The 15,570-nt window shown below is 39.4% G+C and overlaps 1 protein-coding gene across 1 annotated transcript in view; it reads right to left on the bottom strand.

Moving 5' to 3' along the window:
- RTTN (rotatin) overlaps positions 1-15,570 on the bottom strand; it is a 117,433-nt gene that overhangs the window by 99,312 nt on the left and 2,551 nt on the right. Inside the window, exons 4-10 of the mRNA XM_036322501.1 lie at positions 13,968-14,057; positions 11,340-11,430; positions 9,592-9,706; positions 8,475-8,625; positions 5,777-5,942; positions 4,308-4,489; positions 1,149-1,264 (exon numbers count right to left, since the gene is read on the bottom strand). Of these exons, the coding sequence (XP_036178394.1) occupies positions 1,149-1,264; positions 4,308-4,489; positions 5,777-5,942; positions 8,475-8,625; positions 9,592-9,706; positions 11,340-11,430; positions 13,968-14,057 (911 nt within the window). The remainder of the gene's footprint in view (positions 1-1,148; positions 1,265-4,307; positions 4,490-5,776; positions 5,943-8,474; positions 8,626-9,591; positions 9,707-11,339; positions 11,431-13,967; positions 14,058-15,570) is intronic.

The raw sequence follows: 15,570 nt of genomic DNA, 5'->3' as shown, positions 1-15,570 counted from the left end.
GCAGTTGGGGTGACCAGGCCTGCGGGGGGATTCCTTGGGGGGAACCAGGCCTGCAGGGGAGGGCAGTTGGGGGCGACCAGGCCTACAGGGGAGAACAGTTAGGGGCAATTGGACCGGCAGGGGAGCACTTAGGCATCAATCAGGCTGGCAGGCAGAGTGGTTTGGAGCCAGCAGTCCTGTATTGTGAGAGGGCAGTAGGACATCTCTCGAGGGGTTCCAGATTGGAGAGGGTGCAGACTGGGCTAAGGCACGCGTGCACGCGCGCGCGCGCACACACACACACACACACACACACACACACACACACACACCGTGCACGAATTTTGTGCACTGGGCCTTTAGTAAATAATATAAAATGACAGATGATTAATGACATTGAAATGTAAAAAAGGATATAATTTATAATTACATGGAAACACTCTGGTAGTTCATAGATGTCTTAAACATTATATTACAATATAACATTTTTAAGGCTCTTGTATATGTATTGACTGCTCATGCAAAATATTACTTATTCAACAGATTTCTTTCAAAGAAAATAAAACGTAATGCCATATTTTCCAAAAATATTTTCCCTACTAAAATACAAATAGCAAAAAACAAAGCACCCAACAATAAAATTAATTAATAAATGCAACAATATGGCTATAACTCAAAGTAATCAAACCAAAGGGGGGAAAAAGAGACTAAAAAAAAGCATACAAACATTCATATAAATTCATATAAAGAATACATTCATATAAAATTCTAAAAAATGCAAGCTAATCAATATCATGGGTGTATCCATATGTCAAAATGCAGCAACAAACTTTAAGAAACATGTGCAGCTTATTCTATGTTAATTATACTTTATTAAAGCTGTTAAGACCCACATAAATATATTCACACACCCTCATGAAAAAAATGATAAAAAATGTGCAAAAAGCAGCCCTAATGTCTTGTTTTGGTCTTGATATATACTCCTCCATTAAAAGAAACCAGAATCTCTGGATAAATGGCCTGTTCCAGACTATGCACAAAATAAGCCTGGACTGCTGTGTCTAAAAGAAAGAAATTCAAAGCCTAATGAGACAATGATGCCAGCTTTAAAGGACTAAAATAAAATAAAATGCTACTACCCAAATCCCAAAGAAATAATTGATTCTCACCATATCTATAGCAAAAAGACTGTTGTCGTCCCAGATATCTACTGAAATTGCTTCACCAATAAGTATCAAATCCTCCGCAAGCAATTCCAAAACTCTTATTATCATCTGTCTGCTACCTAGAAAAACAGCCAGGAGAAAGGGAAGAAAAAAGTTAACTTTCAAATCAATAGCTGAATGCCGTATTGCTCAATCTTCTAGTCATGCCCCCAAATTCCTGTTTCTCTTTAATATCTTATATGCTTTTAGAACTGTTGAAAGAGATAAACAGGGAAGCCACAATCGACAACCACCATTAAAGACTTCTCTTCTAATCATATGCTATTTAACTACAACGAATCAAATGTGCTCATAGTGGGAAAGATACTCAAGAAGAGCATAGCAGTAATTTAACTACAAGTATTGTGAGACAGATTCAACTAATTTTTCAAATTCAGAGACCATCCATGTCACATGGAACATGTGACAAAGCACCAGGACAGTTTAGAAAACACCTTCTAAGGATTTTCTAAGGATTAGTACCAGAAGGCTTAAGCCTCGTCATAAAACTGTATTTCCTGCACAGAAGGTGCCTGGGAAGCTAAGCTTGGACGGGAGTAACTGAAGTATAAATGTCCATGCTGGCATTAGCTGAAGAAACTTGAAGAAGTTCTATCTAAAATAGGTTCTCAAGCCTATGCTCACATTACTAGTAAACTCTAAAAATATTCCCAAAGGAACTGTGCCATTGGAGCCACACCCACCAGCGTAATGTCCTTCTCCATACAGCCATAATAACAAAGGAATGCCACAATCCACAATTCTAAGTGAGGCGGACATTCCTCAGCCTTCCTGTCCACATACCAAAGGTCAATTTCTAATGAATAAAAGTAAACTACCAGATCATTAGGGTCTAGATTAATCGTTTCATCAGAACAGCTTGAGAAAGTTCTTTTAGAAATCTCTTATGATATTGAACAATTATAAATTATGCAATAATTTACCACAAAAGGGCAAAAGAACATTTAGAAAATTTTATGTACCAAGATACAGCTTTATAATTATCAATCTGACTTTTTACAGCAAATTAAGGAAAGGTTAAATGCAAAATCATTAAATCTAAAACTGTTCTTCTCAGTACACCATGAAGACAAACATATATACTTTATAATGCCAAGTTCAGATTTTCCTTCACCACATTATTGGTACCTGAATTACTATGTATCTTAACTCCCGGAAGCAAAGTCACTCCATCAGAAATTAGGTGTACAGTTTTCCTCAGGATAAAATAAAAATGTTAATGCTTTCCAAACAATACCTACCTCCCACTTTGCTCCCCATCACACTCAAGTAGGCAAAAAGTAGCCACAGGACTTAAAGAACCATTAGCATGTGATACGTCCTTTACTCAGCCAGTATAAATGAAAAAAAGGCAAAACTTATTAATCTTCTATTGATATCTCAACAAGTTTATCAATTACTGAAAATGTATAGATTTAGAGAATAAAAATCATTGTTGCTTCCAAATCTTTCTTTACCTTCAAAATGCAAAGTGCTTCAGAGAGTGGACTTTGCTTTCAAAAGAACCTTGGATCAAGTCTGTTCTTAGCTGTTTGACCTCGGATAAGTTTCTGAATGACTCCTGATTTGTAACATGGGGATAGAAGCAGTAACTACCACAATGGAAGAATAAAGTAGGCTGATTTGAGGAGAGCATGAAATAATGCACATGAAACCAAGCAGCTCAACTCGCAGTAACTGTTGTTTGATTGCTAGGCTATCCGCCACTCACCACTTTGGTATCTTTCTATCACTCGTCACTAACATTACAACTGCATTCCAGTATATATTACAATAACCTTTGCAACTTTACCTAGTACCTTGGAAAGAAAATATTAAATGTTTGGGGTTTTTTTAGTTTTGTTATTTGTCTGGGTTTTTTATTTTGGGAAAAATTATTGCAAAGGTAAGAATCCTGTTGTAGGTGTGTTTCTAACATGCTCATAGCTGAAGTAACCACCGAGTAAAAAGAATGAACTGAGAGCAAATCAAAAAGTTCCTAGGAAGCAAGAGACAGAGATTTTTTTATTCTGGGATGCTGGGGTCCAACCCCAGCGGGTCCAGGGGTCCCCAAAGGTGTGGATGGAATCGGCGAAGAAGGAATGACACGGAGACAGCGTTCAGTTGATCAGCAGCCTAGCCAGGATCTCTAGCCAGGATCTCCAGCCAAGTTCTGGTCTGGATCTCCAGCAAAGTTCTGGTTCGGATCTCCAGCCAGGTTCTGTGTCCATGTTCTCTTGCTAGGTTCTCCAGGTTCTCCAGCCAGGTTCTGTAGCCATGTTCCCTCGCTAGGTTCTCCAGCCAGGTTCAGTCACCAAGTTCTAGTCAGGTTCTCTTGCCATGTTCTATAGTCAGGTTCAGTCCAGGATCTTTTGCCATGTTCTCTCCAGCGAAGTTCTTCTGTCTCTAGAGAACGTTTTGTGTAGGTTCTGTGCCTAAGTTCCGTCTCTCTTGGTTCTGTCTTCTAAGTTCTGTGTTGTTACATCTGTATTTATACCAGTTGATTCCAATCCTATCAATCTCTATTCCAAAGGTTAGGGCGTTTCTTATCTCCATTCCAGGGAGTAAAGATTATGTAGCTTAAGCATGATTGTTCATAGTTAAAGTGATTAATTACCCGCCTGGCACTTAGTTAAGAGGTTTTATTCCCTCCCTAACTTCAGGGGAAAATCCCTACCTGGGAAACAACCTTTCTCAGAGACCTTGGTTAAAACACATAGTGCCAAGAAGGTGAGCAAACATATTAAGAACAGTATGCCATATATGCCAGGTCCCTTGAAACAGCAAGCATGGACCGGCTCCCGGCACTGGCCTATTCGTACGGCTAACCCTCTCTAAATGACTGCAGATGCATGGATTTCTCAGCGATCACATTTAAAGCAGCCACACAGAGTGAAGCCTGTGCACAAACAGCCACAGATGGAAGGTGATACTCCATGGCACCACATTTCATTGAGAAATAATAAAGGCCATATTTTCTTAGGAATTTGTTCCCCAATAAATGCAGATTCTAAAGGTCCCAGCATAGACAGAAAATGAAAAAAAGAAAAATAAGAATACCAGAAAACAGTCAAAACAATCACAGGTTACATAAGAAGAACTATGATTTCACAAACAACAGACCTGTTCTCAAGAGAGGCACTGTGGACTCCAGGAGGCAGACACAGAACTGGGGAAGGCTGAGCTGCTGGAACTGCAGCTGCAGCATGTCTTCCGATTCCAGCTCGGGCAGGTCGATGTGTGCCACATCCAGAGGTGAGGGGACAGAAATCCTGGAGTTCACGAGCGCATGACTGCTACTCCCGCTGTGAAACAAACAGGACAATCCCTGAATAAGGAGACGGCCCACACACAGATAGACTGCACTTCTGCGATGGGTGCACTGGGAGCCTCAGATTGGATATGAGTCTAATGCTTCATGTAACAACAGTTCTGGTCGGATTTGGAGAAACCCTGACGAAGTCATGACATTAAATTCCATCAACATGGCTCAAAATTGCAAATGAAACCAAAAATGCCTTCTATTTGACTTTTCAAACTGATGTTCTAGAAATGTATCAACATTCTTACAGTAGCAATCAACATTAGCAAAGATAGCCCATTCATTTAAGGAAAACTGGAAAATTCAAAAATTCATTGCAAAGTTCTTCTGAAATCAACTCATAAAGTCAAAACTAGAGCCAAAACCGGTTTGGCTCAGTGGATAGAGCGTCGGCCTGTGGACTAAAAGATCCCAGGTTCGATTCCGGTCAAGGGCATATACCTGGGTTGCGGGCACATCCTCAGTAGGGGATGTGCAGGAGGCAGCTGATCGATGTTTCTCTCTCATCGATGTTTCTAACTCTCTATCTCTCCCCCTTCCTCTCTGTAAAAAATCAATAAAATATATTAAAAAAAAAAAAAAAGGCAAAACTAGATACTTCATATAGTTGACTAGATTTTCTGTGATTTCCACCAAATATTCTTAGTAAGCCAATGTTAACAACTGAAGAATACTAGAAAATGCCAGAAAAACATGAGAAATAGACTACTTCAATTAGTACATTCAACATCACATAATGTTTTTGAAAATACACCAAAAGATGAAACATCCCATCTCTGTTGGCTTTCTTTATAAAAAGATCCTTACTTTGGGTATAAAGTGGTAGGGTAGGGATAAATATGAATAGTAGGCCTGAACCTACATTTGCAAAGACCCTAAAATTTTTGACTTTTAATGTCATCCACAAGTGAACCTGACAGAATTCCCCAAATTTAACACGTTCTGTCACTTCTTCAATTTCCATATCCCAAACATTCCAAAAATATGGAAATAAGCCAAGTTCTCTCAAGCTCTGAAAGGTCTCATGAGGAAGCTGACACTCAGGAGTGAAAATCTACAAGCGGAGTGTATGCCTGTGTGCTGAGTACAGAGTTGCAATATAATATTTATGTCTTTCTGTGGGTCGTTATAAAAAAGGTATGAAAGCCACTGGTTGAACCCAAGGCAATACCTGAGCTAATGTTACAAAGGAGAAGACAGAGAAAAATAATGATCTCCCTGTGAAATTAAAACACACACAAACAAGCTAACCAGGCTTTCCCACAATCACCTGGATGACACTGCATCCCAATCCTGGCCATCTCCTCTAGGGCGCTGGCCTGTGCGTCCAACCACAGAAGGCCGGGGGCTGCTGCTTCCTGGAGAAGGGTTCTGAGAATGATGAGTAACTCTTACTTCATAGCAATAAGACAAAGAGGAATTTTGGGAAACTGTATCTGCAGGAGAGAAAAAAAGAAGAAAATTACCCCTTAGTAGAGACAGATTACTGATTACGTAATATTTCTAACAAATTTAAGGTAGTAGGAATGCTTCTGTAGGGGTAAAAAAAAAACAAAAAAAACAAAGGTCAATCTTTTCTGCAAGTATTCACTCAGCACATCTAGGTTTCTATCTAGCCTAATTATATGAAGCCTTCTGGCCAACAATATTCACTTCTGACATAAGACTGCCAAGGCAGAACATCAGATCACACACTCCCTGCTGAAAACTCCCCAAGAAACTCATCTCAAACCACAGGCAAAAATTAACTCAAAATGAATCAGCAACCTAAATATGAGAGTTAAAATCCTAAAGCTAAAAGAGAAATATAGGGATAAATAAATCTTCATAACCTTGGATTTGGCAATGGATTCTTAAATGACACCAAAAGCACAAACAACCAAAGAAAACATAAACTGGACTTCCTCACAATTAATAGTCCCATAAGTCAAACAAAGGACATTACGAAAAAAGTGACAACCTACAGAATGGGAGAAAGTATTTGCAAATTTTATATCTAATAAGGATTTAATAGCCAAGATATATTAAAAACTAAAACTCAACAACAAAAAACTAATTTAAAGTTAGGCAATGGACTTCAACAAACATTTCTCCAAATCTATATATATAAAAGACTAAGCGACCAAATGACCAGTCGCTATGATGCACACTGACCACCAGGGGGCAGACACTCAATGCAGGAGCTGCCCCTGGTGGTCAGTGTGCTCCCACAGCCAACCTTCCATGGCCCCTCCTCGCAGCCGGCTGGACCCAATCGGCCCCCTAAGGGTTGGCCAGCCAACCTCCTATGGCCCCGATTGCCGGCCAGGCCAAGGGACCCCACCCATGCACGAATTTGTGCACTGGGCCTCTAGTAAGATATATGAAAGGCCAATAAGCATAAGAAGAGTCACCAAGGAATCACTAGTCATTAATCAATAGTCAGGAGGGAAATGCAAATCAAAACCACAATGAGGTACCATTTCACACCTACTAGGATGACTATGATTAAAAAAAGGGAAATAACAAGTGTTGGTAAGATATGGAGACACTGAAAACTTCATAAATTGTTGGTGGGAATGTAAAATGGTGCAGCCACTGTGGAAAATAGTGTGGCGGTTCCTAAGAAAGTGAAAAATAGAATTAACATATGACCCAACAATTCCACTCTCACCCAAATGAATTGAAAACGGGGCTTGAACAGATATGCCAATGTTCACTGAAGCTTTATTCACAATAACAAAAGGTAAGAACATAAGAGTCCATCAGCACATGAGTGAATAAACAAAATGTGGTATATACATAGAATGGAAAATTGTTTAGTCATAAAAAGGAAGTCCTGGAATATGCTACAATGTGGATGAACCTTGAAGATATTTTGCTAAGTAAAATAAGCCAGGTTCCAATTGTATGGATTACACTTGTACTTAGAATACACAAATTCAGTAGACTAGAGCAGTGATTTTCAAAGAGTGTGCCACAAAAAATTTTAAAACATGTACTACCCGACTACTTAGTTAGGGGCACTAACCTCTTTTCCCTTAGACTGTCAAATAAAAAAATGACAACAGCCAACACAATAACAGCCATCCTATGTGAATGAATCAAAATTATACCCCTTTTTTTTGTCAGATTGGCAAAAATCACTGGACTAGAGGTTACCAGGGGCTGCAGGAGGGATTAACGATGAAGCATGATCACCAATCACTCTAAGTTAGTATTCAACTTTCAAAGCATATGGTATAAGTGCACTGAAATACTACCAGTAATTTGTAAACAGTTTTGAGAAGGCCAGCCTAGTACTATATTTGTCCATTAGGTGGTGCTTTTTCCATGAAAAGTCAGGCACTATGATGATATAAAACTCTGACAACATCAAAAGTCGCATAAAAATAGTTATCATAATATAAAAATCAGTATTTTCAACCCAAACAATTTATTAACACAACATAATTTACTAAAATACCCAAACAGCTGGGCTCAGAATCCTAATCTCTGGCTTCCAACAACACTTTTCTTTCTTTTTTTTTTTTTCTTTATTGATTAAGGCAGTGGTTCTCAACCTTCCTAATGCAGCGACCCTTTAATACAGTTCCTCATGTTGTGGTGATCCCCAATATCATTGTTATAAATTAACATAATTAAAGCATAGTGATTAATCACAAAAACAATATGTAATTATATATGTGTTTTCCGATGGTCTTAGGCAACCCCTGTGAAAGGGTTGTTCGACCCCCAAAGGGGTCATGACCCACAGGTTGAGAACCGCTGGATTAAGGTATTACCTATGTGTCCTTATCGCCCCATTGTCGTCGTCCCTCCCCCAACCCCACCCCCACCAAGGTGATCATTAGCTGAGGAATGAGGAATGGGAGTTTAGCTTGTGACAATGTACATACAGTAATCCCTAACAGTATGTATAATGGGATTCTTTCTCAGAAGAATCTGCAAAGACCACCCATGACTAATGGATAAATAAACATAAACACCTTGTTTGCAAGAGAAAAAGCCTGGATCTCGGTAGAAGTGAAGTCTATGTCGTAAACACATGCACAGCTGCTGCAAGCAGGACACCGACTGCAGTGCCAAGCGAGGTGTCCCCTCGCCTCCGAAGGCCAGCTTCAGCAGAGAGAACAGGCTCTGAAATGAAGAAGAACCATCAAAATGATCACGGAAACCAAGTGCTCAACTTCAAAGGAGGATGTGAAGCTGAAGGAAGGGTAAATGAATAATCAAAGGAAATAAGCTGCCAAATATTTGTAAGACAAGAAACAGAAATGGGCAAAAGTCATTTGGCATAATGCAAGAATAAGGGTCAAAATAAAATTAAATGTGAATAGAATGGTCAGTGTTGCTTACATCTAAAACCTGTTAGGTAAGCACCTATTCTGAGAGAACACAGGTATTAAGTATTACTCCCCATTCAGGACATGAAGTTTCACAGTACTTTTTAAAAAACACATCAAGGTTTCCACATCTCAAACAGCTAAGTCAGTTTACTACGTTTTGGTAATTAATAGCTTTTCCTCTGCTATCATCTGACAGCGGCCATAGTATGGACTAATAGCTGCCATTATTCACTGGCATGATTTTTAGCCCTGTGATTGTGAAGCTGCAGATATGCCCCAATCCCAGCCCTAGATCCCAATGTCTCTACTGTGCAAGTCTGGGTCCCAAGGCCTCTGCTGAAGAAGCAACAGACCAGACTGCAAAGAACCCATCTTCATTGCTCGCTATCACATTTCCTCAGCATCCAGCACTGTGCCTAACACATACCAGATAATCAGAGAGACAAGCTATTCTTAATGTTCGGAGGGTTCCTGCTGCCTAACCTCAACTTCCAAAGTCTACTAGTATTCACCCTTTAGGTGACCCAGAAGTGGTAAATTCAGAGTGGCCAAATTGGACTACATGTGTCAAATGAGACTACCTCCTATCAGAAGAACTATCACTATCCAAATAAATCAGAAAACAAGTGGTTTAAACACTTTATCCTTTAAATATGGTAGTGCACAAGTCTTTCCTAAGGACTGCTATGTTGCAAATTTTGTTTCCTCCCAAAAGTTCTCTATTTCAAAACCTAAAACAATTAAAGAGGATACACACCTGAACAATGTTCGGCCTTTGAAGGAAAATCTCAGCAGGAAAATCTTGCATGATAACATCCTTCAATAGTTCACAGGTGTTCCAGATCAAAGTGTGGTTACTACTTCTTAGAGAGCTACAAAAGAGCATTATTCATTTTTAAAAAGAGTTTACCTATCCTAATTGTAAGTCACTGAGTAGCAAATGACTCTACTCACATCCTCCAGGTCTCAGCCAAGACATCACTTCCCCTGGGAAGCCTTCCTTGATCTGTTCCCTAAACAATAAACAACTGTGGGCAGGTGCTTCTTCCACAGCCCTATACTGTATCTCAGTGGTTCTCAACCTTGGCTGCACATTAGAATCACCTGGGAATCTTTTTAAAATCCTGATTTCTCGGCCTCATCCTCTGGACATTCTGTTTCTTTGTTATGGGGTGGGACCACAACATTAGTAACAAAGGAAAAGAATTACCGGAGGATGAGACCCAGAAATCAGGATTTTAAAAAGATTCCAGGTGATTCTAATGTGCAGCCAAGGTTGAGAACCACGGCTGTATCTGCTGCTATGTCAACTTCGTGCTTTGTTACCCCCACTAGACCCTCCTAAAGATGGCATGGCCAGAGCCTATCACAATGCTACTAAATGACATTAAGGAGGTCAAAGGGCACAGAATTCAATGACATCTGTTATGTGAATTAAGAAATAAGACAGAAAAAAATAACAGCAACTATAGAGTTTAATTATAGGAATTAGGCTCTTTGCTGCTCTTCTCTATTCTAGGTGACTCAAGCTGGAAGGCCCCTCTTATCCTGTACAGAGGATATCTCTCAAGTTCTCAGACAATATTCTCCCTCCTAGGGATGTAGCAGTGGTTCACCGTCCACCCCAAGAAACCAACCCCCAAGATATTAACCCTCCTCTCTCAGCTCAGCTCCAGTCCACCATCCACCATCCCCCACCCATAGGTGTGCACTGGACAGCATCTCCCCCTTAGGGACTGACTCAGAACTGCCAGATCATGTTCGTCCTGCCCCTTTCCCATGTGCAGCTACCTCTTCAATATGTTGTTCCAAGAGAGTTCACTGAGGTCTCAGAAGTGCCATCAGCAAAAATCATTTCACAGCATCTTCCTGTCTCTGGCCCTAATGCTAGCAAGTTGGTCTTTATTTTCCAGATGTGTGTGTGTGCGCGCGCGCGCACAAACACGCAAACACACAAACACACACACACACACACACACACACACACAAACACTACTCATTTGTTGTAGTATTCACAGAAATTAAAGTTTCAGAAAAAAAGAAAAAAGAAACTAGACATTAATATACTCTCCCAATTTCTATATATCAACTGCCTATGTTGGGGTTGGGGGTAATGACCAATTAACATCCACTGCATAAGATCAGTGGTCCCTAACCTATCCCTAAGCCCAATTTGAAATAAATATATTGTCTACTAAAAAGACTGCATTTATGCTTAATTTCTCCATTTTCATTAAGCAAAGACACAGCAATGGTCAATGGGAGACTGGTAAATCAGAGATGACTAATGAGCACACGAGACTTCAGCTACAATGTGCAGCCTGATTAGAGGCAAACAGGAATTTTCTGGCTTACATTCTAAAATACTGAAAATCATTCATATCGTCCCATTACTCCATTCACAGCCACTTGTATCTTTCTTCCTGCTGAACTTGTATAGTAATAACTACCAGGTGCAAGGCTAGAAGTGAAGCAACAATAGCTGAACCACATCGGGCACTGTACCTTTCATTAGAGGAGAGGACGTGTCTGTCAGTTGTGGTCAGGGGTAGCCAAGGAAATGTAGAAAACTTCAAACACCTCGTAGTCTGAGTCGCTGGTAAGGGAAGAGCACAACTTACACCATCAAAGAAGACAATGTTGACAGACTCACCTTTAAACTAAGTCCCCAACTGAAGTTACATGTACAGGAACCTACAATGCACCAAACAAGGCCAGCTGCAAATGTATTCGCCCTCAAGATAAATAACAGAGCACACTTTTCATATTTTAAACAGAACTCATAGGTTATAATTAGAAGAGCACTAAACACAAACCCATACTGAATGACATTTAGTTTCTTTTTTTAAAATTTAAATTTATTGTTTAAACCAGTGGTCGGCAAACTGCGGCTCGCGAGCCACAGGCGGCTCTTTGGCCCCTTGAGTGTGGCTCTCCCACAAAACACACGTGCGGGCGCGCGTGTACAACTGAAACTTCGTGGCCCCTGCGCAGAAGTCGGTGTTTTGTGGGAGAGCCACACTCAAGGGGCCAAAGAGCCGCCTGTGGCTCGCGAGCCGCAGTTTGCCGACCACTGGTTTAAAGTATTACATGAGTCTCCCTTTTCCCCCATTGACCTCTCCCCGGCTGCTTCCATGACATTTAGTTTCAATTATATTTTCTATTTTACTCTTGACCAGAACACAGAGCACAAATTTAACATAAAAAGAACTGATATTTGGAGTCCTTTAATTACAGAAATTTAAAATGATAAAACAATCACATACTATATCTAATTAGTCATGTTTAAATATCCTAAATGGTGTTAGATGTTTAAACCTCTTTGAAGATGAGTTCAAAACTAAAAGGTTGAAAATCAAATATCTTCAACCTCAAAGAAGATTAAAAGAAATACTAGAAACCAACACAATTTTAAACTACCACTGTTCAAACTATTTTTTAATAGGCTTATTTCCCCAGGTTTATTGAGATATAATTGACATCTAAAACTGTATAAGTTTAAGGTGTACAACACGATGACTTAATACACATACACTGCAAAATGATTATCACAGTAGAGTTAGTTTACCTCTCCAACCTCTCACATAATTACCAATCATTTCTTGTGGTGAGAACATTAAAGATCTATTCTCTTAACATTTTTTAGCAGATTTTATATAATACAAGTTAAGGTAGCAACACTGAGAAGTAGTATATACAAAAGCCCTTCCAGATAATAAACAGTTCTTCTTCCTAATGCTTTGAAAAGAGCATGGAATCTTTAAATTCAGGTAATTATTAATTTCACAAATAAAGCACAACTGCGTTTTTTAAAAGTGCTAAAATAAAAGCAGGGTTTGCTTTCTCAGGGAAAAGCAAGAGGTGGGTAGAGGGAAGGATAGGCTTACACTGCACATAAAAATGTGTCCAAAACAAGACAGACCACTAATCCACAGGCTGCAACTCACCTGCAAAAGCATTCCCACCACAAGTGTCCTTATTGTTTTCAGCAGCTTCACCCAAGTGCTACGCTCTGCTCCCTTCAGACACCTCTCACTGCCACTCACTTAAGCCTCTCAGCCACACACACAAAGAACTACCATCTCAAGTCCAAAGCTCCCTATAAGCCTAACAAATTTTTTCCAGAAAGGGAAGATGAAGTATTTTAACAGCTGAACAAGTTTTCTGTTCTATCTTATGCTATTATTCAACTTGAGAATCTCTAAGGAACCTTTTGAATAACAAGCATCCAAACTAAGTTCAACTGAATCCCCATGTCAGCAGATATCCCCTAGAACACACATTTTTTCCAACCACACAGGCAATAAAATGTGAAGCACTTGATTACTTAACCATTCCTAACCGCCAGGGGCACCTAGGATAAAGGTTTCATCTTTTCTAAGCCTCAGTGTCCTCATCAGTAAAATGGGGACACTGATAATAATGTTATTGGGTCCTCATGAGGATTCACTTATGCAGAGTATACACTGAGCTGCCTAATACATTGTTGGCATCGTTCTGCACAGGGGGATAAAGCAGTGTTTGCAGCTATCACTAAGCTTATTGTGACAGAAACAAGAAGGAAATAAACATATAACTTCAGATCATGATATGTGTTAGGAAGAAAACTAAACAGAAAGTGTTCACTGGTTAGAGTCCTCAAGAAGGTCTCTTTAAGGAGGAGGCATGTGAACAGAGAAGGACACAGCCAGACACAAAAAGACCCAGAAGAGATCTCTAAACAGAACTCTAGAATCAGTGGATGCTGGGATAAAGATAAATAAAGAAATGAAGAAGACGCTGAGTGTTGGCTTGAGTGAATGGACAGACGGTACACTGAGTGAGCTGGAGAATGAGATGAGGAGTGCATAGTGCACAGCACAGTCCCTGATGAAGGGTTTGTGTCCAACAAGCAATGCAGGTAACTACTGCCACCATTACCACCCACCTAAGCAGCTGCTCAAATGCAGTTAAATAACATAAAATGTTACCATTTAGACTCTACATCCTAAACTAGTTTGAGGAAACTGAAACACTCAGCTTGGTGCTGAAACATTCGAGTGTGAACACAATGTGTCTTCACAACAATACGTAAAAGTACATTAATTTCTGCTGTACCAGGTCAGCAGGATCTACTTCCCTACATGTACTCACCCACGGGTGCTGGAGGCACTTCCATCTGCTGGAAATGACTTCTGTCTTGAGGAAAATATCCTGTTAAGATTTCAGGTGGCTGTGGCAATTCTGAAAAGAAAATAGATATTACTGCATGTATTATTATTTCTGATTCATTATTTGCTACAAGTGAAAGGTACTCATTTCAATTATTGTTTTCTCTGACTAGGAAGATAATCCAGTTTTTTTTTTTTTCTCTGAATAGTCTCTCTTCCTAAAGAGGTAAAAAATGCGAATGTTGAGCCAATTTCAAATTGAGGGGTTTTTTTCTCCCTTTTTCTTTTACCATTAATATAATTATTTGTTAGAATGAAAATATCTACAATGTACAGGAAGAATCTGTTACAAAGTGTTTATTCAAGAACTGTTCATCTCTGCTTCTAAGTCCATCTCCTTCTTCTCTTGTGCTCCAATTACATAGTTCCTGGTCACTACAATTTTCATTAGTATCTTTTTTTTTTTTTTTTTTAAATATATTTTATTGATTTTTTACAGAGCAGAAGGGAGAGGGATAGAGAGTTAGAAACATCGATGAGAGAGATCGATCAGCTGCCTCCTGCACGCCCCCTACTGGGGATGTGCCTGCAACCAAGGTACATGCCCTTGACCGGAATCGAACCCGGGACCCCTCAGTCCGCAGGCCGACGCTCTATCCACTGAGCCAAACCGGTTCGGCATTAGTATCTTTTTTAAAAGTTGTCAATGTCAAAGAGGTCAAGCACTATCTTTCAATGCCTTTCATGATTCTATCACATGATTACATATTCAGCGGTGCAGATGCAATGACAATGAGAATGAGAAAAAGGCTAAAACTAAATTTTCTAATTTTCTGTTTGATGTTTTCACAACAGTAGTTCTTAATATTAATACAGATATTGAAAATTTGCCTTAGACCATACTTCTAACCTAATTTGTAAGGAACTACCCTTGAAAATTCACAATTTAAGATTCTACTTTATTTGTTATGGCTTAGACAGAAATTGTAAAATCTGTTGTTAAAAATCACAATCATAAAAAAAAAAAAATCACAATCATGCAAAAAGCCAATAAACGGCATTTACCACTGTTCTTGTTAACAGTGATACCAACAGTCACAGCAATAGCAGTACAGCACTGATACAGAGAAAAATATGGTAGCAGAAACACTTTTTATACTTTTACCACTCCATTACATAAATTTTATGGGCCCTTTTTTTTCTTTGAATCAATTCAAATGCCTTCCATATTTAAGGCACTCTATTGGGCATAAAATAGCAAGAACACAAATAGAGCCACCAACAGCTCTACGGCTAATAGATGTCGGGCCTCATGCTGAGCTCTTTTCAGGCACTGTCTCATTTAATCCTCACAATAATATTATAAGATGTTCTTTCTCACTGTCCCAATTTTGGGATGAGGAAACTAAAGGCTGAAGCTGTTAAGAACCTTAGCCAAGGTGACAAAATTAATGGCAGAACTGGGACTGAAATCCATGTTTCTTTGACTCTGATTTTATACCATGTGCAGCTCATTTTGATTGGACCCCATAAAAAAAATCGTGATATTAACATACCCCTACATGAAAAACAGTCAAAAAATGCAA

The sequence above is a fragment of the Myotis myotis genome, unplaced genomic scaffold (assembly GCF_014108235.1).
Source record: "Myotis myotis isolate mMyoMyo1 unplaced genomic scaffold, mMyoMyo1.p scaffold_m19_p_9, whole genome shotgun sequence".
NCBI lineage: Eukaryota > Metazoa > Chordata > Mammalia > Chiroptera > Vespertilionidae > Myotis > Myotis myotis.
This window is presented reverse-complemented; position numbering and strand designations above follow the sequence as displayed.